The following is a 27899-nucleotide window of genomic DNA, read 5'->3' on the forward strand; positions in this document are numbered from 1 at the left end:
GCAGAAGAAGCACAAGGACTCCAAACTGACCTGGTTCTCTCTTTAAAGGAAATGACAGATAAGGTGTGTGTCCCCCACCCCCCACCCCTCGGAGCTTTGTGCAGAGTTTGGCACACGTTTCGTGCTCACCCAAACCACACTGCACGAACGCACGCACACGACCTGGCAGGGTTGCCCTAGTGTAGGCAGTATCATTGTCTGTGGCCAGAATGACTTCCACTCCCCTACCCGCCCACCACAGAACCGGGACTGGCGCCGGGCCCCAGGCTCTGCTGTGGAGGCTGGTGAGGGGGCAGGAATCGGGCGGCGGCCACGTGGGCCCCTTCCGTCCGCTCCCCACATCCTTTGTTTCCCACTGGCCGCGGCTCAGGAAGCTCTTTCTGCGAGTCACCGCGAAGGGGCGGCTAGGGAGCCTGGAGAAGCTATTTCCGTTCAATCCGGGCGGGTGGCAGGCGCGGGAGGGGCGTGGAGGTGGAGGCAGCGCAGAAGGCCTAGTGTTTGCTTTTATTTCATCCAACAGAAGGTTCTATTTGTGGAAGCGAACAGACGCTGAGGATTAGAACTGGGAGGGAGGCAGGAAAAGGGGGGGAAAAAAAAAGCCACATCCACTACCACGCACAGGTCTTCCCCGGAACTACCGCGTGGGGGTGAGTGACTGGTTCTGGAATTCATCACCTTTCCTATCCTCCCTTCCTCCCGCTGCACCCGGACCTCAGCGGCGCCCACGGCTCCAACCGGAGGTTCCTAGGCGCGGGGCGGTGAGGGGGATCCCCGTGGCCAAAGGCTTAACGGCGGGGCGACAGCGAGCGGGGGTGCCGAGAACGGCGGCGCGCGTGCCCGCAGACCATTGTGCTAGGTGTGAATGGCAGCGCGCACCAATCACCGGCCACTTCGCCTCCCGCAGCCCCGCCCCTCCCGCCCACTTCCCCGGGACCCTGACGTCACGGGAACTTTCCCCCGCCCCCCTCCTCCGGCTTCTGTAGCTGAGCTCCAGGCCTGCCCGGGGGCGCGCGCCGCCTCCTGCCCAGCCCGGCCCCGGGGGTGTGTGCGCGCGCCCCAGCCGGCTCCGGACGCACCACCTGCGCTGGAGCGCGCGCTGCCCGGAGCATCCCCAGCGCTCGGGCCACCCCTAGCGCCCCCGCGGACCCAGCTGCACCTCTGCTCCCCCCACCCTCGGCCTCCCCCTCCGCTCCGGTGATTGCTCGCTGGCGGCAAGGCCCGAGTCGTCGCAGCCACCTCATTGCACAACCCGGCTTCCCAACTGTTTACACAGCCCGGCCTGTGAGTGTGTGTGTATACAGCGTGAGTCACCGGGAGGCGGAGGAGGTGGAGGAAAAGGAGAAGGAGGAGTGCACTGGCCGGGATCGCTGCGGCGCACACGCTCGCTCAGTCACTCTCTCCGAGCGCGTCTCGCTCGCGCACACACACGCCGGGAGCTCGGAACGCGCACACTCCGAGCGCCGCGGAAAAGTTGAGACGGCTCTCGCTCCGGACTTCTTTGCGCTGGGAAGTGCATCTGATCTGCCTTCTGTGGAACCTGCGGAACGCTGTCCTCGCGGCTCGGGACCTCGAGAACGCCGGCCACCGAGACTGTCCGCAGCCTCGACAACAATAGCGGCGGCCGACCTCAGCGAGGCGCCCCGAGCCGGAGCCCGCGGGGATCTGGGGACCCGAGCCGGCCTCCGATCCCCGGACGCGTGGCCTGCGTGGTCCCCGCGTGCAACCGGAGCTCCCGGGAGCGGCTCTTGCTTTGCTCCCCGTGGGGGCCGAGCCCAGCTCCGTCTTAAACTCCCCCTTCGTGGGCTGGAATAAGTCGCAGCGCCTTCCCGCGCGGATCCCAGGACGTACAAAGCCGGGACCGTCCCGTCCCGGGATGCGGGTCGGTCCCGTGCGCTCTGCCATGAGCGGCGCCTCGCAGCCCCGCGGCCCGACCTTGCTGCTCCCGGCCGCCCGGGGCGCCCCGGCCAAGCGCCTACTGGACGCGGACGACGCCGCGGCCGTGGCGGCCAAGTGCCCGCGCCTCTCGGAGTGCTCCAGCCCCCCGGACTACCTCAGCCCTCCCGGCTCTCCCTGCAGTCCGCAGCCTCCTCCCGCCGCGCCCGGCTCCGGCGACGGCTCGGGGAGCTCGCCGGGGCCCAGCCGAATCGCCGACTACCTGCTGCTGCCCCTGACCGAGCGCGAGCATGTGTCCCGGGCGCTGTGCATCCACACGGGCCGCGAGCTGCGCTGCAAGGTAGGCTCCCGGGGGTTGGAGGGTAGGGGTTGGCGGGGGGTGGGGGAATCGGTGGCGGGCTATGGTGCTCGGGGTCTCGCCTGCCGGCGCCTGGGGGCTCGAAGTTGCCACCAACGCTTGAGTTTGGGGTCAGGCAGATAAGCGACTTGAGCCAGGTAAGGCAGCGTTTGACCAGGTTCACCCTTTTGGGATTGAGGGGTTTCCGATGGACTGATACAATGGGGCCTCGGTGGTCAAGAGGAAGAGCAATATTCAATTTGCTTTATTTCTGTAGTATTTCCTTAGCTCCCCGTGCAGCGCATGGCGTTCCATATAAGTTATGGAATTGAAATGGATTCCAGGGCCATGCCATTCCCCTTCTCTCATTCTCGCTCCCCCCGCCCCTTGTCCTGGAAGGACGCCCTGCACCGGGTGCCTCTTTGGGGCTTGGAGCAGCCGGCAGCTCCCTCGCCCGGGTTTCCAGGCACCGGGGCTCAGCTGTTCGTGGGCTCCGGTCTTGGAGATTCCAGCTTGAACCCGCGGGGGGACAAGAACCCCGTTCTCCCCAGAGAGCAGCCGGATATTGGAAAGCCCATTCCGGCTAGGAAGGTTACCTTCCATTCATGTCTTTATTTGCCGGCCAGGATTTTTTTTTTTTCTTTTTCTTTTTCCTGAACATAAGGGATTCCATCCAGGAGGAGATAACCACTCCTAGAAACTGGATCCTCCAGCGCCCAGAGACGCAGAGCACTCCCACAGGCCACCCTTCGCGAGCCTCAAACCCCCGTCTCAGGCAGCCTGAGAACCCTCTGGGCTCCTTTTCACCCGAAGGATAGGGTCACCCCAGTTAAAGTCGCTCTTTGCTTTTCCGCAGCTCACCTGACCCACCCCTTCCTGGGTTTGCTGCTGCCACCTACTGTCCGACCAGAGTGAAATTTCCTGGTCAAGCCCAGTTAAAACCGGGGAAAGGGTGTCTTTTCTTGTGGGTGGCTGGGGGGCTAAGAGCTGTTTGGGGAAGAGTCTGTGCGCGCGATGGGTGGGGTGCCGCGGAGGGGGAGGCGCGGGGGCAGCAGAGAGGTTTTCCTAGCTGGTGCGAGAGCAGCCAGGCCTCAGAGGCGGGGTGAGTCTGGCCGTTGTGCAACCCCTTCCAGTTCCTCTGAGCAGATAATAGCTGAATCCAGATGGTGACAACCCGTGTGTCACCGTTTCCAGTTGAGTCCTAGGATATGAGTAACTGAGCCAAACAAAAGGCTCTTACTGAGCCCAGCCAGCTTTTTGGTGGAGATACTACTCATTTCCTGGGTGCAGGTGGAGGTGGGAGGGGTGGGGGGGGAGGAAGGGATAAACAAACAAATGAAACACACTGTGGAGAGGATCCCATATCCCGCCTGCGAGAATTTTCACTCAGGCTGCTTGTGCTGGAGCCAGACTGTAATGCAGGCAGGTTGCTTAAGGCTGCGTTGTCAGTCTTCTCTCTCCGAGTCATCTGTTCCTTCTGACTGATGACAGCTCTGCCTGCTCTCCAGTCGCTGCTTCCACAGTCCGTGCTCTCTCTGTGCTGAGCACTTGGGCCTACAGGAGGCTGTGCATTTCCAGGGCCTGGTTTTCAGCTCCTGGACGTCCCAGGGGGCCCTTGGTGCAGCATCGCCTGCCAACAAGGAAGGACCACAGAGGGCCGGGACTTGGGGGCTTAGCTGTCGGAGCTGATGGGCTCATGGAAGGTGGGAACTTATATAGAAAACTTTTCTTCCAAACCTTCCATATGGTAACCTGTTGGCTATTTGCTAGTCCAGAGCCCTGGATGCTGCTGGTCTGGGGTGTTAGGAGTAGCCGGGGTTGCCTCAGATGGGGCAGGAGAGATAAGGGGGGTAAATGAATGGGCCCTCCAGTCAACCAAAGCCCAAAGATTGATTGAGAACTGCAGCCCAGCCTGGGATTTTGGAGGTGGCCTCTGCTTTTTTTTTTGCCTCCTAAGTGGGTCAACTTCTCTCTGCAGGTGTTTCCCATAAAACACTACCAGGACAAAATCAGGCCTTACATCCAGCTGCCGTCACACAGAAACATCACCGGCATCGTGGAAGTGATCCTTGGGGAAACCAAGGCCTATGTCTTCTTTGAGAAGGACTTTGGGGACATGCACTCCTACGTGCGAAGCCGGAAGAGGCTGCGGGAAGAGGAGGCTTCCCGGCTCTTCAAGCAGATTGTCTCTGCCGTTGCCCACTGTCACCAGTCGGCCATCGTGTTGGGGGACCTGAAGCTTAGGAAATTCGTCTTCTCCACGGAGGAGAGGTGAGTAGCCTCCACAGCCCCTCCCGTGGCCTTTTGGAACCAAAATGAGGGTGCAGGGCGAGCAGTTAGGTGCCGTGTGTTGGCTCAAAACCACACCAAAGGCTCAGTTGTCCCGGTTCGTTTCCAGAGTGCTCTCCGGAGGAGCCCTGGCCAAGGCTGGCTTATCCTGCACCTTGTGGATGGGGCTTGGGGATACCTCGATGCTTTTGTGGGATGTCATGTGATGGCAGGAAGCCCTCACCACGTCACCCCAGGATCAGGTTTATTCTCCTTTGTTGTGAGAAAGGTCAGTTCTTCTGGGGGTAAATGTCAACCTGCCCTTCACAACCTTGACTCCCAGAGGAAGTTCTCAAATCCTTGTTTTCACTGAGTGGGTTGTTTTTTTTTTTTTTTTGTTTGTTTGTTTGGGTTTTTTTGTTTGTTTGGGTTTTGTACCTGGAAGGTATCACAGAGCTAGCGATACAGTCGCATTTGCAAAATTCTGCCCTCCTCCACACCGCATTCCTGTCCCATCTCACTCAGGCTTGGCCCCTAAAATTTTCTTTATATTCTCTGGTGACTTTGTGGGCATCTTATTAGGTTATGTCTTTAGAAAATAGGCACACTGAATAATAAATGGAAGTTGGCTGGAATTGGTTGCTAAATATAGATCATGGCTTACCTCATAGAAGACAAGATGGGCTTGGTAAGAGAATAATGAGACCTTTAAGATTCAGAATTGAGATTTTAGACAAGAGAATTCAGGAAGCCACAGGAGATAAAGCTTACCTGATTTTAAGAGGTGAGCCACATCCCTTGTGGAAAGATTAAAAGCAATATTCTTGTAGAATTGTGGAGGTGGCTGTGTGTTGTTTATTTGGTTGTAGCTATTCAGGTAAGGCTGATACCAGCTGTGATTTTTCACCCTGAACTCCAAACCCTATGAAAATGTACCAGTGGGCACGTGGTGCAAATGTACAGATCTTGTAATATAGAAACCCACACCTGAAACCTGTAAGTTCAGGTTGACCAGTGTCACACTAATACATTTGATAAATGAAAAGAAAGAAAGAAAGTACTGGATTGAGTTACCAGAAAGCATGGCTTTGTATCTGACCTTGCAAGAATTATTGGAACATACCGATTAGCAAAGAAAAGCAAAGTGTTTGCAATGGAGAAGTTTCCAATTCCCGGCACATGCTCCTTTGACATGGTGATGTATTTTCTGAAACATGCCTTTCACACCTCTTTACTAGCTTTTGAAATCCGCATTGCACAGGCGAATGTCATGTGCATGGGGTTTGGCAACCCGAGGGTTAAGCAATGGCAGGCTGACGCTAGCGTGTAACCAGCACAGGTGCAGGGTTTTAGTGCAAAAGCAGCCAATCAGGGGCAGACAGTGCGGGTTGAGTCATATTTTCCGTTTACAGAACCAATGGGTATTTTACATAACGACGGGGAGGTCAGGTTGAGGACACACCGAAGTTAGCACACGCATACTACACTCCAGGGAACAGGAAGGCAGGAAGATAAAAAAAAAAAAATCCAACCAGACCTTTGAGAGGAAAAGGAATTGACCCATTAGCCAGTACCAAATGCTTGCGTTTAACTTCACAGCAAGCGACTTATTGCAACGGGCTGTTTCTGAGAAGCAGAGAGGGGCACAGGTGCCACCAGATAGCAGAGGTTCCCCCGTGGGTCCGCGAGGCCTGGGTGTCTGGATCTGGATAAGGGGGCCCCTGCAGCTTCATGGAGGAGCCTTGGACTAAAGATTTTCAGACACTAGTTGTTACCTGAACAGGTCAGCCTCCACTCCGAGTCCATATGCTCAGGTGTTGCTGTACCCTGTGGGTAGTTGTTTTAGGGCCCCTGCAAGCAGCTGCTTCTGTTTGCTCATATGGCCTCTCTGTCCAGGCCGAGCGTTCTTTGCAATTAAACACTTCCATAAATGTCATGGACCTTCCTTGCACCCTTCCCGGCACGTAATCCGTTCCCTCTGTGTGTGTCTATCAGTGTAAGTAGGAGTGTTGACAACCTGTGGGCAACAATAGTGACTCTGGGCTCTGTGTTCCGTAATGCAAAGTGCGGGTCTGGTAGCTTTGGCCGTCAGCGGTGTGATAAGGACAAGAGCAGCTGGGGCCCTCCGTGAAGAATAGCATCGCCTGCTCTTCTCCGCCAGCTTTTGTAGGAAATGTCAGCATTCCCTGGAGACCAGCTCCCACTCCTGCAGTGTGCACTTGGTGTGTTGTGCAAGCCCTGTGAGGAGATATCTTCTTAGCTCAGGCGTAACGAATAGTGTTTGGGGCTTTGCATCATACGCTCCAGCCGAGGTGCTCTCTCCATACTTCGCAAACGTCTAATGCAATTTGCACTGGTTTGTGAAATCCCGAGTCCTGGCGATTGCAGGACACTGCTTACTGGATGAAGGGGTAAATGGCATTCCTTGGACCTTGGCAAGGAGTGCCTGTGGGCGCTGTTTGTGGGGAGGGCTCTGTTTTGCATAGCAGCTGATCCGGAAATAATGGCTTGTTCCCTCTCCTGCAGAACCCAGCTCCGACTGGAGAGCCTGGAAGACACACACATAATCAAGGGGGAAGACGATGCTCTGTCAGACAAGCACGGCTGCCCTGCCTACGTGAGCCCCGAGATTCTGAACACCACGGGGACCTACTCCGGCAAGGCGGCGGACGTCTGGAGCCTCGGGGTGATGCTCTACACCCTCTTGGTGGGACGATACCCCTTCCATGACTCAGACCCCAGTGCCCTTTTCTCCAAAATCCGCCGTGGACAGTTCTGCATTCCTGACCACATCTCCCCCAAAGCCAGGTGCCTCATTCGCAGCCTCCTGAGGCGGGAGCCCTCCGAGAGACTCACCGCCCCGGAGATCTTACTCCATCCCTGGTTCGAGTCCGTCTTGGAACCTGGGTACGTCGACTCAGAAATGGGAACTTCAGACCAGATTGTCCCAGAGTACCAGGAGGACAGCGACGTTAGTTCCTTCTTCTGCTAATCCCAGAAACCTCAGAAACCTCAGAATTCTCACACATGGCATTTCCATTTCCAAAGATGGACAGGCCTTTCGACGCGGTGCCAGCCAGACCTGCGATGGCATAAAGACTGTAGCCCCTCGGACTGCTGTGTGGAGTGACTTTGTGGATGTGAGCAGCGTGCCCTCTGACTGGCTGCCCTGCAAAGCTGTTTCCCTTTCGTCGAGCCCTCGCCGACTGTCCCTGTGTCAGATTCGGGGGTCTGCATCTTCTATCGGTGGCAAAGAGTATACATCCTACAGCATGTACTCAAGTGACATGAACATAAGGGAGAGGGAGTGGATCGCACAATGGCGTTTGGGACAATAACCCATTTTAACGGGATGACAAGTAATTTGGGCCAATACACCTGCCATCTTTGAACTTGTCTTCGGTAGCTAGACTTGCGCTATCTCAGCTCCTCTGATTGGAGAGTTCTTTTTTTTTTTTGGTTTGGTTTAACACTCACCCTTCCTTCACATACATTTAGCAATGACTGCTCCGCTCTGGGGCGGACTGTTTTAGGAGCATAGGAGCCTGCCTGCACCATGAGCCCAGACTCTCTCCTCTGTTTCCTGCCAAGACCTCATTTGCACTAATGCCTTCGTCCTGACCTTGAATCCTCTCCCACTTCACTCTAAAACAAGCATGTCAGACATGCGGCCCGCCAGCCACGAGTTTGACACGCGTGCTCTGAAAGCACTTACCAGCTAATGGTGAGGTGTCACAAGCGATTCGGACACCTGGCTACGCCAGAACTCTGAGCTCAGAGACACTGCAGGTTGTTTTAAATGATTTGAGCACTTGGAAACCGTTAGATTTTTTGGTTCCTCTCAAATACATGTTAGCATTTATCTTTTACTTTTCCCCCAGCACCGTCTCAGGGTGGAGTGTTTTGTCTAAGAGGAGAAAGATACGGAGTCTCTCCACTCCTGTCTCCCAAGAGCAAACGTTAACCTTCAGAGAACGTGAATTTTGGGTGGTTCTCAGACCAAGCCCCAGAATTACACTTTAACCAACCCCCTCCCCGTCCATGGATATGGTCTGCCCTTGGCATTGTGTGTGTCTGCAGTTTTGCATGATGGGTTGTTGATATTTCAAACGTGGTGTGGTTCATGAATACATCTGTATACTCAGCATCTGGAGGAAATAGCAAACCCCAAATCTTTAAAGTCGGAAGGGACTTTACGAGACATCTAGTCCTACTTCTTTTTCTCTTTCTGCCACCTCCCAATGCAGAAATCCCCCCCTCCAGCTTCTTTGGCAACTGGGACTCCAGTTCTCTGAATGCTTCTAGGGATGGGAATTCACTCCCTAGAGCTTAACAGAGAAACTGCAACTTGCATTAAAAAACAAATACAGATGAAATACCAGTCAATGTCTTGGACAGGACTGAAATTAGGTGGTTAAACGGGTAAACCAAACATACTGTATTTTGAGAAATGGCACAAAAACAGGCAGTCATCTTTAAGGGCTACGCCTAGGCAAACTACTAACATGCGTTGTTAAGAATGCCGTGTATACCTCATGTACTGTGTACTTTGTACAGATATTTTACCTTTTATACATATGTTCGATATTTTTGTTGTTGTTTTGGCTCTGAGGCTTGTTTTGTTGTCTGTGTCTGTCTGAATAACCTGCGTGTCTAAAACCACGTGAAATGTGAATGATTATTGGCAATATTACCTTGACAGAATCATGGGACTCGGAGAAGAGGGGGGACAGAGGCCTCTGTGGCACTAACGCTCTCGTGGTTGCTCGACTGTTGTATCTGTGATACATTACCCGGCTGAGGACTCTGGCCGGGCTGGCTGGGGCTTCTGCCCGGAAAGCTAGAAACACTAGATCCTTCCTGTACATGTGTATATATGTGAACAGTGAGACGGCTGTTTTTGACTTGTAGAGAAATTGTAATAAATCTGGTTTCGTAAGTAGGCGCTGTGGTGTCTTTTGAGAGCAGCCTGCCCCTGCCTTGTACACTGTCATGCCGGGGGATGCAGGGGCCTGGCCTCCAGGCTTAGAATCTCCTGGGGGAAACGGAAGTAGACAGATGAGGGTTATTAGATATGATTATTAATGTGACTTTTGGCAGGATCCATTCACTTTTTTCCACTGAGGTGGGCAAACTCATGTAATGGGTGGAACCCATTGGGCGGGATCAGGTTGGCAAGGGCTATGGGTTGAATTTAGAAAGAGGTGCAAACATAAATAAGCCTTGAGCTGTAAGCATCCCTCTGGCTTTTGGTCTTTTTTTTTTTTTTTTTTAGGTCAAAGGCCCTTGATAATTTGATGAGGGCTATGGACACATCTCAGAAAAATGTATATATGCGTCCCACAGGATTTTGCTGTAATTTCAGATGTACATCCCCGAAGGCTTCCCAAGGCTTCCTGTTGAGAAGTGCCCTCTTCCCACCCACTAGACTTCATTTAAATGGCTAATTGAGGCATTTCCTTTTTTTCTAAAAGTGTCAACATGGAAGTAAAAAACATATTGAATCACAAAAGTAGAGAAAGAAACGATTTTGACTTCATTAGGTTTATGGCTTTACTATTACATCAGAATCTAGTCTAAATAAAGTCAATTCGCATCTAGAGTGATTTTAAAAACACTTTATATTGTAAAGTAACAAATACATAGAAAAACATGTACCTATACGTGTATAGTTCTGAATTTTAACACATTGAACACACTGGCATAAGGAGCAGCCAGGTCCAGAAAACAAAACAGACCCAGGTGGTCTGGCTCCGTGGATAGAGCATCAGCTTGAGGACTGAAGAGTCCCCGGTTTGATTCCGGTCAAGGGCACCTACCTCGGTTGCAGGCTCAATCCCTGGCCTGGGTTGGGGTGCATGCAGGAGGCAACCAATCGATGTGTCTCTCACATCAGTATTTCTCTCTGTCTCTCCCCTTCCCTTCCATTCTCTTTTAAAAACCCATGGAAAAATACACTTGGGTGAGGATTAACAAAAAATAAAAAAATTTAAAAGAAAACAGCGCCAGGAGCCCCTTCTGCCCCTTCTAGTGGCGGCCTGACGCCCCTTCCCAGGGTGCCCACTGTGGTACAGAATTTTCTCTCTTAAGTTTTAGCTGTGAAAATTGGAATAAGGGCGAAGTCATCCACTCTAGGCTCAACTGGAGAGGCCTAGAGACGTTACCGATGACACACTCCCCTTTTCTAGGACGCAGGCTGAGGTCACCAGGAAAGCAGACCTATGACACCGAAGTAAGTGCCACTCCGGCCTCATGACTCAGGAACTCAAGGAAAGAAGCGGAAAAGGCACATCAGGATAATGTGGGAAAGGCCAGAGGCCTGCGTACGCTTAGAAACGAAGAAGCTGGGGTCGGTCTAGGGCAGCGATTTTCAACCCTTTTCATCTCCCGGTACATAGACTGATTATTAAAATCCTGTGGCACAACCCAAAATATATTTTTTGCTGATCTGACCCAAAAAATAGGTATAAATTTTGATTCATCCACACCAGACAGCTATTGTTGTGTTGGCTGTTGTCATTATTTTATTTGACAATCTAAGGGAAAAGAGGTCAGTGCCCCTGACAAAATAGTCAGGTATTTCAAAATTAGTCATGTTTTCAAAATTAGTCATGTTTTCAAAATTAGTCATGTTTTCAAAATTCTTGCGACACACCAGTGTGCCGTGGCACACAGGTTGAAAATCGCTGGTCTGGGGCCATACAATGAATAGGAGCCTTCAACCCCAAATGCGTGGGGCCGGCCTCAATCTGAGAACATACGTTACAGTGTGTCCCTGCTCCAAGGAGCTCCGATGAGCCTCAGCCTGGCTCCTTGGGCATCCAGCCGACTAATAGGGCGAATGCTTTGGACTTCACTGAGCTTTTTCATTTAAGGATTTCAAAACACTTTGCAAGCAATTAAAGTTACAACACCTCTTTGTACTGTTGTTACATGCACCTAATGGAGAGAAATATGGGTCAGGATTGGCTGGAATGATATGTGATGCCACAAATCCATAAATTTAATCTCTTCGAAGATTGGAACAAATCTGGGGCAATCGCAACCACTTACATTTAGAAGACTGGAAGGAAAATGTTGCGCGCTGGGTAAAACACGGATCTCTTTCTCTTGTGGCCTCCATGTACTCATCACCAGAGTAAACTATGCAAGTAATTTCTCGCCCTTTTATTCATAGTGTATTTTCTAGAAGTTTTCTTTCCTCTTCCCCCCCTCCCCCAACAGTCCAGTGAAACAGGCAAGTCCAATATTACTTGCTCCGTTTTATAGATGAGAGAATGGAGGCTCAAGTGTTTTTCAGTAGCCACTCAGGAATAAACAGCTCAGAACTGGGCCATGAACTTGGGTCTTTGGACTCCTTGCCCAATGTTGTTTCTCTCTGCTCAGTACCGCACCAAATCTCCTGGTGAAATTGGTGATTGGAGGGCGGAGCAGGAGGATGAGTGAGCAGTATGAATCCAGAATGAATAGCTTTTTTGCTAAAATATTGGAAAAATGTTTAAATATTTTAAAAAATTTTAGACAGGAAGGGGGAGAGAGAGAGAGAGAGAGAGAGAGAGAGAGAGAGAGAGAGAGAGAGAGAAAGAGAGAGAAAGAGAGAGAGAGACATCGCTTTGTTGTTCTACCTACCTATGCATTCTTTGGTTGATTCTTGACATGCCCTGACCAGGGATTGAACCTGCAAACGGACAATGCTCTAACACAGTGGTTGGCAAACTCATTAGTCAACAGAGCCAAATATCAACAGTACTACGATTGAATTTTTTTTTAAATATATATTTTTATTGATTTTTTACAGAGAGGAAGGGAGAGAGATAGAGAGTTAGAAATATCGATGAGAGGGGAGAACCAAGATGGCGGCATAGGTTAACGCCGGAGTTTGCTGCTTTGAACAACTACTTCAAAAGTGAAACCAAAAAACGGAAGGGACATCACCCAGAACCACAGGAACACTGGCTGGGTGGAAGTCCTACAACCAGGAGGAAAGAGAAACGCACACGGACACTCAGAGGAGGCGCAGCGCTGAAGTCAAATTCTGAGGTGCGGAGTGCGCGGAGCGGGCTGGCGGCGGAGGGCGCGGTTGACGTTTTCAATCGGGAGGGAGTCGCAGACTCTGAGCTCCAGATCCGGGCGAGTCTTTAGGGACCCAGACTCAAACGGGAGAAGCGGGACTGTCTGGCTTCGGTCAGAGCGAGTGCAGCTTTCTCTCCGAGCTTTGCAGCGGGTGCTGGGACTCAGAGAGGCAGAGCCCCTGGGGACAGGACTGTGAGCCGCCATCACTGCTCTCTCCGGCCCACCCTGTTGATCCTGTGCGACCCGCTGGCCCAAGCCCTGCACAGAGGCATTTGCCGGATAGCCTCAGGCAAACGCCAGATTAGCACCTCCCTAGAGGACAGAAGTTCTCTCACTGCAGACACAGCTGATTCTCATAGCCACTTGGCCTGGAGGTCAAACCCTCCCTGGCATTAGCTACAACAATCAAGGTTTATAAGACTGCGCACAAAGACCACTAGGGGGTGCACCAAGGAAGCATAACAAAATGCGGAGACAAAGAAACAGGACAAAATTGTCAATGGAAGATATAGAGTTCAGAACCACACTTTTAAGGTCTCTCAAGAACTGTTTAGAAGCCGCCGATAAACTTAATGAGATCTACAAGAAAACTAATGAGACCCTCGATCGTATATTGGGGAACCACCTAGAAATTAAGCATACACGGACTGAAATAACGAATATTATACAGACTCCCGACAGCAGACCAGAGGAGCGCAAGAATCAAGTCAATGATTTGAAATGCGAGGAAGCAAAAAACACCCAACCGGAAAAGCAAAATGAAAAAAGAATCCAAAAATGTGAGGATAGTGTAAGGAGCCTCTGGGACAGCTTCAAGCGTACCAACATCAGAATTATAGGGGTGCCAGAAGATGAGAGAGAGCAAGATATTGAAAACCTATTTGAAGAAATAATGACAGAAAACTTCCCCCACCTGGTGAAAGAAATGGACTTACAGGTCCAAGAAGCGCGGAGAACCCCAAACAAAAGGAATCCAAAGAGGACCACACCAAGACACATCATAATTAAAATGCCAAGAGCAAAAGATAAAGAGAGAATCTTAAAAACAGCAAGAGAAAGAAACTCAGTTACCTACAAGGGAATACCCATACGACTGTCAGCTGATTTCTCAACAGAAACTTTGCAGGCCAGAAGGGAGTGGCAAGAAATATTCAAAGTGATGAATACCAAGAACCTACAACCAAGATTACTTTATCCAGCAAAGCTATCATTCAGAATTGAAGGTCAGATAAAAAGCTTCACAGATAAGGAAAAGCTGAAGGAGTTCATCACCACCAAACCAGGATTATATGAAATGCTGAAAGGTATCCTTTAAGAAGAGGAAGAGGAAGAGGAAGAAAAAGGTAAAGATACAAATTATGAACAACAAATATGCATCTATCAACAAGTGAATCTAAGAATCAAGTGAATAAATAATCTGATGAACAGAATGAACTGGTGATTATAATAGAATCAGGGACATAGAAAGGGAATGGACTGACTGTTCTTGTGGGGGAAAAGGGTGTGGGAGATGCGGGAAGAGACTGGACAAAAATCGTGCACCTATGGATGAGGGCAGTGGGTGGGGAGTGAGGGCGGAGGGTGGGGTGGGAACTGGGAGGAGGGGAGTTATGGGGGGGAAAAAAAAAGAGGAACAAATGTAATAATCTGAACAATAAAGATTTAATTAAAAGAAAAAAAAAAAAAAGAAATATCGATGAGAGAGAAACATTGATCAGCTGCCTCTTGCACATCTCCTACTGGGGATGTGCCCGCAATCCAAGTACATGCCCTTGACCGGAATCGAACCTGGGACCCTTCAGTCTGCAGGCCGACGCTCTATCCACTGAGCCAAACCGGTTTCGGCTGAAATTTCTTTTGAGAGCCAAATTTTCTAAACTTAAACTATATACATAGGTACATTGTTATTAACTTAATTAGGGTACTCCTAAGCTGGCCTTTGCTACAAACGTCCTCAATCTGATTGAGGTACGTTCGCTGAGGTCGACCCCTTCCAACTCTCCCATCCACACTCGTCTTGTATACTTGTTTCGTCTATCTCCTTTCCGAAAACCAACTTCTGCGCATGGGCCACGAAGTTTCAATCGCACTGTACGTGCACGCCCACACGTGATATTTTGTGGAAGAGCCACACTCAAGGGGCCAAAGAGCCACATGTGGCTCTCAAGCCGCAGTTTGCTAACCACGGCTCTAACCAATTGAGCTACCCGGCCAGGGCTTGCTCCAGCTTTTGTAATTGCTTGTGTGCTTAGCCTCATTTCCACCATCTACATGGCAGCCTCAACAGGCAGAGACTTCTGCTCTGAATATCAAAGTCCAGTTCAAGGGAATTCCAGTGCTTTGAACAAAAAAGCATCTGGAAGGACTTCGCCAGGGACGAGGCAGAGGAAGAGCCTGACAATGACGCACTGTTTCGGGAGCATGGCACAGTGGGATGCGGAGGCGGTGCGCACTCTACCGCAAAGGTGTGTGGGAATAACCGAGAGAGGACAGGCTCATTGATGTGGCCACAAGATGCACGAGTTTCACACTACGTGGGCAGCTCATGGAGAGGTTTGTGGACCCCGGGAACCCCAATAGCGGATTGATCTGCTTCGGACCTACCTTTGGCGTTGCCAGTTCCCTTTACCTTTCATTCATCTAGGTGTGATGCGTCTGGGGCTTTTTAAAAAAATATATACATATATTTTTTATTGATATTTTAGAGAGAGGAAGGGAGAGGGATTGAGAGTTAGAAACATCGATGAGCGAGAAACATCCATCAGCTGCCTCCTGCACACTCCCTACCAGGGATGTGCCCGCAACCCAGGTACATGCCCTTGACCTGAATCGAACCTGGGACCCTTCAGTCCGCAGGTCGAGGCTCTATCCACTGAGCCAAACCGGTCAGGGTGCGTCTGGGCCTTGATTGGGCTTTGTGTTTGCACCTGCCGAAGCTTGTATCCCACCATCACCGCAGGCGTTCCTCACCTCCGTGCAGGTCTGTGGGCACTGGTTCAGCTGGTTGTTACGTTGCTGCGATTGAACTGCCTGAGAATGTGTGGATGAATCTGGATGCTCCTTCTGTGTGGCTGGGTCTCGGCTCCCTTACAGTGCGGGGCTTCACCTGGGCAGCTCACACCAGCAGAGTCCACCTTAACGAAGGCGTGGCGTGTGGCGGGGGAGGGGGTGGCGCGAGAGGAGAGGGGGGGAAGCCAGCTGCTTTACAATGGCCATTTTTATTGTTTTTTAGGAGTAATATTTTCCCTGGTCTCTCCCCACCCCGTTTTTAATTAATTTATTTTTTGTGGATATATTGTTTTATCTTGAAAATCCATTTTATTTACCCATATAGTTGTTTTTTATTTTTTAAATATATGTTTATTGATTTCAGAGAGAGGAAGGGAGAGGGAGAGGGAGAGATAGAAACATTAATGATGAGAATCATTAATCGGCTGCCTCCTGCACGCCCCCTATTGGGGATTGAGCCCGCAACCCAGGCATGTGCCCTTGATTGGACTGGAACCTGGGACCCTTCAGTCCACAGGCCAACGCTATATCCACTGAGCAAACCGGCTAGGGCCCCACAGGGTTGTTTTTTGAATACAATTACAATTTACATGCATTACTCTGATTCCATGTGAGGAGGCGTGGCCTGTTTGTAGAGGACAGCGTGGGGGGGGGGGGCGGGGCTCAGGTGCACTCCACACAGATTTCTCATCCAGGTTCCATGCCAAGAAGAGGCTGTCTGGTGTCCGGGAGGTGAAGAAGCGCCTCATCCGCTCCCGGGGGTCTACAGGAGGGCTCCTCGCCTTTGTCTGAGCTGGGCTGCTGCCTCCGCGGCCGGGAAGCAGGTAAGCCAGGCTCCCGCTGTTGTAGATGGGAAGCCGCACCTGAGGGAGGGTCCGCTCACCAGCACCTTCCTCACGTCGTCACTGGGGATGGGGGTCTGGGGATGACATTTCACAGTCGGAGTTTCATCCCGAGCACACAGCATGCCTTGGACACTCTGCTGGACGGCCCGGCCCGTGCCTGTGCGCCCAGGAAATAGATAATTAGAATAACAGCGATGCTGGGAACCCACAGGTGTTGAGTATTTAGTAATTGCCCAACGCGGCGTTCGCACTTTACAAGCGCGGCCTCCTCACTCCTCCAGGTCTATAGGAAGATATTTTTATGTGCCCCGTTTTACAGGTGAGCACCTGAGAGCCCTGCTCAAGGTCACACAGCTGATCAATAGGATCTGAACATGGGGAGTCTCCCTTTAAGGCAGTGGTTCTCAACCTTCTGGCCCTTTAACTACAAGTCCTCATGTTGTGACCCAACCATAACATTATTTTCGTGGCTACTTCATAACTGTAATGTTGCTACTGTTGTGAATTGTAATGTAAATATCTGATAGGCGGGATGGTCTTAGGCGACCCCTGTGAAAGGGTCGTTCTACTGCCAAAGGGGTCGCGACCCACAGGCTGAGAACCGCTGCTTTAAGAGGCTGCTTTTAACATGCGAGCAACCTGCTGCCCCACTTGGGCATGCATTCACCTTTTATATTTTACTACCACAACTGAAGTCCCTTCGTGTCCGTATCCCCTGACTTCTCTTGAGGGGAAACACTTGATGTTTGACACTTTTCAGGGCTGGCAGTAAAGAGGAAAGAGCTTGAACCTCAGGGTTAGAGAGGCCTGGTCCCAAATCCCAGCTCCGTAGCTAACTAGCCGAACGACCCAGACAGGTCACAGGACCGCCCCGCCTCCTTGCAGTGATAAGGGGAATGGTAGGCTGTTGCTGTGAGGGTTGCGGGAAGCAGTGCGTGCCCAGGGCCCAGCCCCAGGTGCCATGGCGCCTGCTCAAAATTCAGGCAAATCCCTGAGTGGGAAGAACCCAGGCTGGACTGGGAGCCCAGTCTAGCTCCTTATTTGCTCTGTGACCTTAGGTAAATTGCAGATCTGACCCCTGAGGACCTCATCCATGAAATGGGTACATCATGAGAAGGGTTTGCAGGGCTGCCTCGTGTAGGGTTGCGGTGCTTGGCAGAGAAGCGGGGCTGTGGGCGGGACTGGTGAGAAAACAGGCGAAGGGCCTGGCCTGGGGCTGCAGCCGGGATCAGCGCACCCGTCCTCATTTCCAGTACACAGCTCCCCTCCCGCCTTTGCTTCCCCGGAGGGTCTTCCCCTTCTTGCTTACAAGCTTGCTGAGGTCAGAGAGCTGACTGCTCCGGAGGGGAGGGCCAGTAGAGGGAGCCGGGCTACTCGGGGAGGTGGGCCTCCCCTCCCCTGCTCTGTGGGGTTGTGGTGGGAGTTGGGGGCTGCTGACCTTGATCTTAGCCAGTTCAGGTGAGCATCCAGCGGTCTGGCTTCTCAGACCTCAGCCAGCTGGCTGCCTCCTCCAATGTCTCAGAAACATCCTAGCGGACGGGGACTTGAAATCGCATGTCTCAGACACCACCTCGATTCCCAAAGCAGAGGCCTCCCTGGAACCCCACAGGAGGGCAGGGGTTTGAAAAATGAACACACAGCTTCTGCTGAGGTAGAGACAGCTGAGTCCCAACCAGCGGGGTGACCGAGTGAGGAGCCTGGACTTGCGAAGGCCAGCGTTTGAAGAGTGGCTCCAGTACTTAGCGCCCAGGGAACCGAGCCCCCTCAGCCTCGGTTGCCTTCTCTGTGAAATGGGGTTAGCACGGACTCCCACCTCCTGAGACTGTGCAATTGAAATAGGATCACACCTGTCAACCGATCCCCAGGGCCTGCCATCTACAAAATGCCCCACAGATGTGGGCTGCCCATAACCGAGGCCAACGATGGTCAAAAGCAGTGTCAGCCCATGACACAAAATTGCTAAACAGTGTGTCTCACACGTGTGTGGGGGGAGGGGTCTTGTTGAGATGCAGATTCTATTCATCAGAGTGGGAGGTGGGGCGTGAGATCTGCATTTCCAATCGTTTCCTGGGCGATTCGATGCTGCTGGCCCTTCAACCACAAGTATAGCAACCCATTTCAGAGGCCTGCTAGGTCTCAGTTAAGATGAGCTAATTCCTGAACACAGGAGCATTGCTCACATCCAGGACACAGGGGAGTGGAGAGGAATTAGTATGAGGAGCTGTTAAACATGGGGTGTGTTGAATGAATTGTGTCTTGGAATCCTCACAGCATCTCTGAGGGATGTTAACCCCATTGTACAGATGGGGAAACTGAGCCTCAGAGGTTATGTGCTCAAGGTCACAAAGCTTAGTAGAGGGAGGGGCTGGGGTACAGGCTTGGGTTTCCTTGCCTCTAGTCCCTGCACCTTTCTGTGACCCTCCCAGGCGACAGCAGGGAAGAGGATCCATACAACCAACCTCCTCCCTCTGGACCTGTTTCCCTGTGGGCAAAGGAGTGGCCTGTGTGTAAGTGACCTGTGAGCTCCCTCCCCGCCCCCGGGCGGAAGTTTATCAGTCCGCGTGCTCTCTACTCTTACTCAGCATTCACTTGGCTGCTTCCCCACTCTGCTTCCTAATTTGGTGCCGAGGCTCTGGTTGCAGACATATCAATGTCACCCTGTCAAGCCAGGAACGCCAGCAGGACTGCTGGACGCGGTCATCTTCCCAAAAGCAGACCGAGCGGTGTAGTGGTGACCAGAATAGACTCGGGGCCCGGGCCAGAGAGAACATTCTTCCACTCCCCAGGGATGAGCCTCTCGGCGTCCCTGCAGGTAGAGAAGGCCACTTGCGTCAACTGGAAGTCACGCGGGACCCAGTGTCACCTGCCTTGGAGTCTTAACCCCACAGGCCCTGAGTGCGAAAGGGATCGGTTTGAACCCACATGTGCAGAGGCAGGCAGACGGGCCTGCGTTTGTCAGCTGGGCTCTCAGGCACCTCCTGGGCTCGCAGACCAGAGGCTCTGAGGATGGGGCAGGATCTCAGAAGCATGCGGGCCAGAGCTGACATCTCTGGGTTCAAGTTCCAGCTCTGCCACTTCCTACCTAGACTCGACCTAGAGCAGTGATGGCGAACCTTTTGAGCTCGGCGTGTCAGCATTTTGAAACACCCTAACTTAACTCTGGTGTCGCGTCACATATAGACATTTTTTGATATTTGCAACCATAGTAAAACAAAGACTTATATATATATTTTTATATTTTATTGATTTTTTACAGAGAGGAAGGGAGAGAGATAGAGAGTTAGAAACATCGATGAGAGAGAAACATCGATCAGCCCCCTCCTGCACATCTCCTACTGGGGATGTGCCCGCAACCCAGGCACATGCCCTTGACCGGAATCGAACCCGGGACCTTTCAGTCCGAAGGCCGACGCTCTATCCACTGAGCCAAACCGGTTTCGGCAAAGACTTATATTTTTGATATTTATTTTATATATTTAAATGCCATTTAACAAAGAAAAATCCACCAATAAAATGAGTTCGCGTGTCATAGGTTCGCCATCACTGACCTAGAGCATGACCTTGGCAAGTTAGTTCATCTCCCTGCACCTCGGTTTCCCCTTCTGTATCATGGGACTCATGGTGGCAGTTGGCAGGTTAGGGTTGTGGTGAGAATTAAATGAGATAATATGTGGAAAGCCAGGCGCATGGTAAGCGCTGAGTACATGTAAGCCATGCCCATAAATGTGAAATCTGTCAGGGCAGGGCAGGGAGGTCTCTGTTTTGTTCATTGTTGGGTACCCTGAACCCCAAACAATGTTTAGCACATGACAGACGCTCACAGGTAATTGTGCAATGACTGACCCAGGGAGCCTGTAGAATGGTGAATTTCAAACTGTGTTCCTAGGAACCCTAGGGTGCCTGGTGTCACTATGTGGAGGGAGTGGAGGAAGAAACCCTTGAGGAGGAGTCAGGATTATCCTGCTCCCTTCCCCCGCCCTGAGCCTCTTTGATTTATGTGCTATACTAGTATATGTGGTTTTCTGGGTAAAATTTTACTTGGAGGAAGATTTTTGCAGCTTGAAAAATATCTAGAAAATCATCAATATCCAAAATTTGGTTTCTGGATCCTAGATTGCCCTGGGTGAGGGCTGAGAAAGCCGCTGCCCTGACCCTGTTTGTGATCTACTGAGTCAGATTTTCTGGGGCAGGGGCATGCATGTTTAACCCAGTTCTTAAAGAATTTCTATTCACGCGAACATTTGAAAAACACGTGGCCAATCAGTTCACAAATGGGGAAATTGAGGCTTAGGTGAGATGCCTGGCTCAGAGTCTCAAGGGGGGTGCGGGAAGGGCTGGGGTAAGGTGTCAGTCCTAGGCAGTGCTCCTTCTATGCTGTGGCTTCTGTGACTCTTAGCACAGGTGAGGCCCTGAGAGACCTACCAGGTTCCAAGAGGGGGTGCTGGGAGGGAGACGAGCATGGTCACCACTATCTCGGCCTCCTGGCAAGTTTCTGGTTCTTAGGGCTTTGGCTTTGCCCACATGCGCCCCAGGGCGGGCACTCAGTGGGTGCTGGCTGAACGGAAGGAGTGAATCAAAGAATGACTTCTCATGGGGAGGTATAAGCAAACAATATTCAGTGTAATGGCAGGTAGTGCTAAGCTCTGTGAAGAAAATAGACGAGGTAAGGGGTAGCCATCCTACACTTATTTTCTTCTAGACATTTTATAATTTTCGGTTTTACACTCAGTGATCCGTTTTGAGATCTCGAGTTAACTTTTATATATGACGTGAAGTGAGGATCAAGTTTTTGGTTTTTTAAAAATATTGTTTTATATTGATCAACTGTTCTAGTCTCATTTGTTCAAAGATCTGCTTTAGAGGTAACAAGACAGAAAGATGTCTGGCTTTGCCCACGGCTCCGTGTAGAGTAGAATTTCTAGGCCAGTGGGAGTGAGGCAGAGACGGGGTGAAGCCTGTGGGAGAAATGGGCTCCGAGTGACCCACCAAGTGGCCCTCGTGGTAAAGACCCCCGAGGACCCCACAGGGAAACCAGCCCCGGGAAGCAGGGTGCAGGCCGGCGGGAGGGGCCCGGTGGGGTGTTTCTCTTGGCCTTCTCAGAGATTTGCACTGGTCTTGCGTAAAGTGCAGATTAGGAAAGCATTAGGTAACGAAGGGTGGCCGGAGCGTATTACACAGCAGCCTGGCGCGGGGCCACGGAATGCGGCCTGCGGGGATGGCCTTGCCGAGCAAGTCACATATCGCTGGAGCCAGGACAGGGATGGCTTCCTCTCTCCCTCCTGCAGCCAGAAGGGAGATCCTGCCTGTGCTGCGGGTCCCTGGAGCCTCCGGTGGCCCTCGGCTGGAGGAGGTGGGAGAGAAAACTGGGAGCCCCTGGCGGCTGCATAATCGAGTGCATTTTAAGGAGGCATGTTGCTGAGCCTTTGCCCAGAGGAAGGTTGGCAACAAAGAAAGTTCACTCCAGTCTTCCTGCCTCCTCCAGCCCCTACATGGCCAGCCCTCCCCAGGACCACTTAGATCAGTGGTTCTCAACCTTCTGGCCCTTTAAAACAGTTCCTCGTGTTGTGACCCAACCATAAAACTATTTTCGTTGCTACTTCATAACTGTAATGTTGCTACTGTTATGAATCGTAATGTAAATATCTGATAGGCAGGATGGTCTTAGGCGACCCCTGTGAAAGGGTCGTTCGACCGCCAAAGGGGTCGCGACCCACAGGTTGAGAACCACCGACTTAGATGTTTGACCCCCCCACTGTCCTGCCCTGGGGACCAAGGAGGGACCCCACAGAAAGCTGCTTGTTTCAAGAATAACACTGTTGAGGCTCAAATATTTGGTGATCATTTACTATGAGCTCACAAACTTGCCCATTCATAGGCCCTGGACACGATCCCTGCCCTCTCCGGTGTTCACACTCAAACTGTGGGAGGTGAGAATTCACACGTATTACAGGTGAAAGGGAAACTAACCCTCACCAAGGGCCTCTTCTGTGCCAGGCGCTAGGTCAGGGGTCTCCAGACATTGTCAGATGTATTCCCACAACTACTCTGCAAGAGCAAGATGCTCATCTTCATTCCTAATGTGGGAATTGGGGCTCAGAGGGGTTAAGTAATCTATACAAGGTTGCACAGCTAGTAAGCGTCAGAGCCGGGGCATGAACTCAAGGCTGTCAGACTCCAGGGACTGTGAGCTTCTAAGGATTTGCACGCTCCATACCCAGAGCTCTGCTGGAGGCTGGGGGTCAGAGGGAAGGAGCCACAGTGTCTGACAGCAGGACGTTGAGGGGCGAACAGAAGTAACCATGATGCTGAGATGATGCAGGCAGTGCCACGGACCCCAGGGGTCTGGGTAGCACGTGGAGGAGGAGGCATGTGAGCCTGGTCTTGGAGGACAGAGGCCCACATTCTGCAGATCCGGGGGCTGGGGAAGGACATCCTGGAGGCAGACAACCGTGGTGGGGATAGCGGCAAACCCAGCCTTTTATGTGCCACGCCCTGACGTGCTTTGCAAGTATTAACTCATTTAGTCCTTACAATAGTCCTAAGAGGTAGATGTTATAATTTTCTTTTTTTTCTCGGAGGCCCGAGAAGGTTCAATAACTTGATTATGGTGGCGTGGCGGGGGGATAATGGAGCCAGGGGGTACACCCGGCAGTGATAGGTTTGCGGGGCCAGCAGGGTGGAGGGTCAGATTGAGAAGGGAGGTTGGGGCTGGGCCGAGGAGTCTGTCCTCTGTCCAGGGGCCTTGTGAGCCCTGGGAGGTTTTGGGGTCGGGGAGTGGCATCATCAGACCTGTATTTAGGCGATGACTTGGGCCGGGAAACTGTGGGTGAGGAAGGCAGCCTGGGCAGGTGGGTACAGAGATGGAGTGAGTAACAGGGAGAAGTCACATACTGCAGGCTGTATCACACCTCGGCTAACCTTCTCTCTGGTCCAGAGAGGCGTCAAGCCAGAGGCCCCTGACCCATCACTGCCGCTGAGGCGCACTTGCTCCCTGCACACCCTGTCTATCCTATGTCCTAGGGACTAGAAGCCCAGGAGGAGGGGGCGGAAGATCTGTTTTTCTCATGGATATTTCTCAATGCTTAGCACGCAATCACATCAAAATAGTTTTTTTTTTTTTTAACATGAATAAATGGTCACGTTTGGACACCTGGGATAAGCAAATTGTTAATTTTTAGCTAAAAATATTAGAGTCATTTTTATTTTTGAATCATGAAATGGAGGGCATCCCAGAAACAAAACACCCCCTCCTCCGGCCCCCAGCAACTGCTTTTAAACTTAAATGATATTTTAAGATGCTTTGGGGGGAAACACAAGACAGGTGAAACCTCCAATGTGTTAAAGTCTTGATGATCAGGTACATTTGGGGGCAGGAAGTCAGTGGCACAGGTTATTGACATTTTGGAGAAGGCTTTGCAGCAATTAAAAAAAAAACTATTTTAAAAAATAGCTTTTAATTTGCGGAATATTGCACAGTGGTATAGAGAGTTTCACTATATACTTGGTGCCCAGTTTCCCCTACTCTTAATGTCATGTATTAGTATGGTATTTTTCAAACAATTAAGGAACCAATATGGGTATATTATTAATTGACTAGAGGCCCGGTGCACGAAATTTGTGCACTCGGTGGGACAGTGTCCCTCAGCCCGGCCTGTGCCCTCTTACAGTCTGGGAGCCCCGCAATTGAACACCCCAAAGAGGTAGGCCCTGTCCACCTGCATGGGGCTCCATGATAGATCGCCTCCCCAGAGGGAGGCCCCGCCCACCCACCGCAGAGCCACCACGGGGTAGCCTGAGCTTCCCTCTTTGGGGCGATCATAGAGCCCCCTGATTGATCGATCGCCCCGCTGGCCAGTGGCCTGGGCCTCCCTCTGCAGGGTGATCATGGGGCAATGGCCAGGCCCCCAACCTCTCGCATCGCACCCACCTTGACTGGCCTGGCGTCAGTGGGTGTCATAGCATGGTCGTCCAGATGGTCGTTCTGCTGTTCGCTCGTTCGGCCAATTTGCATATTACACCTTTATTATTATAGGTTATTATTATAGATGCCTGTAGTTTATTTAGATTTCCTTAGGTTTTATCTAGGTTTGATGTGTTAAAGTCTTGATGACCAGGTACATTTGGGGGCAGGAAGTCAGTGGTACAGGTTACTGACATTTTGGAGAATGCTTTTGCAGCAATTAGAAAAAAAACTATTTTAAAAAATAGCTTTCGATTTACGGAATATTGCACAATGGTATACAGAGTTTCACTATATACTTGGTGCCCAGTTTCCCCTACTCTTAATGTCATGTATTAGTGTGGTATTACTAATGGGACTCCGGGGTCCCATCCAGGAAGTGTCATGTCTCCTTAAGCTCCACTCTGTGTGACAATTTCTCAGACTTTTTTTTTTATGACCTGAGCAGTTTTGAGGGGTACTTACTGGTCAGGTATTTTGTAGACCAAGCATGTCAAGCTCGTGGCCCACACGCCTTATTTTTGACATGCTTGTTGACTATTCCTTAATTCGGGTTTGTTTGATGCTTTTCTCATGATGAGTCGGGAGGTACGGATTTTTGGAAGAAGATCCTGGAGGTTCGAGTTGCACTTATTTTTAAGGCCTCAATTCAGTTAGTTTAGATCAGTGGTTCTCAACCTTCTGGCCCTTTAAATACAGTTCCTCATGTTGTGACTCAACCATAAAATTATTTTCGTTGCTACTTCATCACTGTAATGTTGCTACTGTTACGAATCATAATGTAAATATCTGATATGCAGGATGGTCTTAGGCGACTCCTGTAAAAGGGTCGTTCGACTGCCAAAGGGATTGTGACCCACAGGTTGAGAACCGCTGGTTTAGATGAAGATGAGTGTGGCTGACATGCTGAGCTTGCAAAACTGCATGCTGATAAGGGACAAGAGGACCTGAACCCAAAAGCAAAAACAACAATAAATCACACAACCCTTTTTCCTGCCCCGAACTTCATTCTCCCCCGCCCACCCCAAACCAAGAGCACTGCAATGTCTGGATCTTCATAACTCTTCCCAATAGAACAAAACCGACTCTGAAGGAGCCAGGAGGCTGCTGCATCCCCTGCCTCTTCCCCATCTCCAGCCTCTTCCCCACACCTCTTCCTGGTTCAATTTTCTTCCTGAACAAATCTCAGGATCAGGAGGGAGGGATGTGGTTCTGTTCTCAAGGGTCTGTCCCACCAGGAAGGCCCCCTCTCTCATGCATTTATTAAACTCCAGGAGCCACGCTTGGGTGCAAAGATGGCCGAGACAGGGCTGCTGCTCCCAGAGCTAGGGTTTGGGAGGAGAGACGCACCATGAATGGAAGCTGTCAGTGGTCATAGGTCTTGCAAGAGGAGGTTATTCTTTCGGGTTTGTGTGAAGCTTGCCCATCAAACAGGATGGGGCAGGATCGGATGCCAATAAGTGAGCGTGCTAACGAGCGGGGCCCCACCTGTCCGGGCGATGGAAGAGGGATTTAGCAAGGATGGTGTTTTCCCAGGTACCATCAGCCTTTCGATGAGTGAGCGGTGTCTTTTCCCTTCCCAGTTCTGCATGTGTGATGGCAAACGGCTTGCTTGCACCCAGGCTGGCCCTCGGAGATAACCCAGCTTATCCAGCGGCTGTGCCATGTTGTACCAACCCTAATCCTTAAATCCCTGGCTCTTTTCCCCAAAGCTTATGTCAAACCACTCCTAGGAGAGGGCAGGATGGTGCTCAGCAACCCGAGTTTCCAGCCAGGAGGTCTGGGTTCACTTTGAGATGAATGAAAATTGCGTCCATTTGGGGGACATATATGAAAAGCCAGCTTTTATGCTCAATGCCTTATGTGCAGGGTCTCCTCTAGTCCTCCGGGTAGTCTGAGATAGTAATCATACCGCCGAGAGTTACTAATTATTGAGCATTTATTATGTGCCAGGGCTGCTTAAAGCGCTCGACATGGATTACCTCGTTGAATTTCACAATCGCCCTCTTAGCATGCATGGCTTCAGCAGGGAGCTAGTGCCGGTTTCACCTCTGCAACCACCCACCACATAGATTCAGGCACAGACCGTTTCCCAGCAGGCTCCCTCAGGCCCCTCCCGGTCATTACTGTCCGCCCCCCACCCCCGGAGGAACCATCTTCTGACTCCTCGCACAGTAGGTAAGTTTGCCCCATTATCAATAGGAGTTATTTTTATTAAGGCGGACTTCACATAACAACATTAACCACTTCACAGGAACATCCAGTGGCATTTACTGCGTTCACAGTATTGTCCCACCATCCCCTCGATCTAGTTCCCAAACACTTCCATCATCTCCAAGGGAACCCCTTACTCATTGAGCTGTTGGCCCATCGTTAAACATCAGATAAATGAGTCTGGGTCTGGTTTCCTTCTCTCAACAAGCATTTGTGAGGGTTGCCCACGGTGTAGGTGCAGTGCACACCAGGATCATGCCCGTTTTATAGATGAGCAAACTGAGGCACAGGGCGATTGCATAACCTGCTCCCCGTCATTCTCCTGGCAAGCGGTTGAGCTGTGGGCCTGGCCTGTGGTTCCTGGAGTGGATGCCACCCTGCGGAGCAGGACTGAGCTCCGGGGAATGAGGCGACAGTGGAAGTTAATGAGCCAGGATTTCAGCGCGATTCCTGGGACCGCCAAGGCCAAGCTGGCACCCACTCGGCCCTCTTCCCCTCGACAGATGAGTGACTTGGGCCTTTCTTTCAGCCTCAGTTTCTCAGTCTCAATAAAGTTTCTGAACTTTTCCTGATGGGCTGTGAGCGGCTTGGCTGAGAGCCTTTGTAAAGTTGGGGTGCCATATAGACACAGCCATTAGGATTTAGTTGACTTGATGATGTCATGGTTCTTTGATGGATGGGCCCATGAGGAGAGCCCTCACTGCTTAGGAGTAGGGGTGGGGGGGAGGGAGGGGCCTGTGGGAGCCCCGCCCCTCCTTTTCTCTCTGAGTGTTCCTAGAGCTTTAGAACCTCCTGTGCTGAGCTTAGCCGGAGGTCACTGTGTCAAACACCTAACCTCCAGGGTCTCCACGTTGGAGGAAGTCCACCTTCTGACCCCCCCGCCCCCAGCCCTCCCTCCCAGCCTGGTGGCCAGGACCCGCACCCTCTGGGCAGGCCCTGTTGGAGTCCCATAGGACGGCTCTGCCATCGTTTATGAAATTAGTTACCTGTTGATCCAGAAGTCAGAGTAGGAGGAAAAGAGAAAGTCCAGTGGCCAAACATGGACAGGCGTGCTCTCTGGGGGGGAGGGGGGATGCTTTATTGAAATGAGTCCCCATTATTTATCCAGGGCCAGAAAGCTAGCATATTATCATCTTCCATAAGGTTGACTTTAGGGGTCCCGTCTGTGAATGAATGTAGAACCATGTCATATCGTGAAATGTCATCGTCCTGAATGACACCTGTCACCTCTGTCAGACACGGAGGTTCCCGGGCAGGCAGCCCCGTGGCCGTTCCACGTGCCCACGGGGACAATGACCGT

At 51.4% G+C, this 27899-nt stretch overlaps 1 protein-coding gene and 1 pseudogene across 2 annotated transcripts; both read left to right on the top strand.

Moving 5' to 3' along the window:
- The first annotated feature begins 1313 nt into the window (after positions 1-1313).
- Positions 1314-9442, top strand: TRIB1 (tribbles pseudokinase 1). The gene is made up of 3 exons (XM_081111555.1): positions 1314-2233; positions 4209-4501; positions 7025-9442. Exons 1-3 carry the CDS (start codon positions 1874-1876, stop codon positions 7488-7490), a joined length of 1119 nt encoding a protein of 372 aa, XP_080967681.1. The 5' UTR covers positions 1314-1873; the 3' UTR covers positions 7491-9442.
- LOC308533467 (claudin domain-containing protein 1-like) lies at positions 7818-16372 on the top strand (annotated as a pseudogene). Its single transcript has 4 exons — positions 7818-7857; positions 14799-15224; positions 15462-15663; positions 16276-16372. The product of its transcript is annotated as a claudin domain-containing protein 1-like (transcript).
- Positions 16373-27899: the final 11527 nt, after the last annotated feature.

Source organism: Myotis nattereri (assembly GCF_964212035.1).
Source record: "Myotis nattereri genome assembly, chromosome: 17".
Taxonomy (NCBI): Eukaryota; Metazoa; Chordata; class Mammalia; order Chiroptera; family Vespertilionidae; genus Myotis; species Myotis nattereri.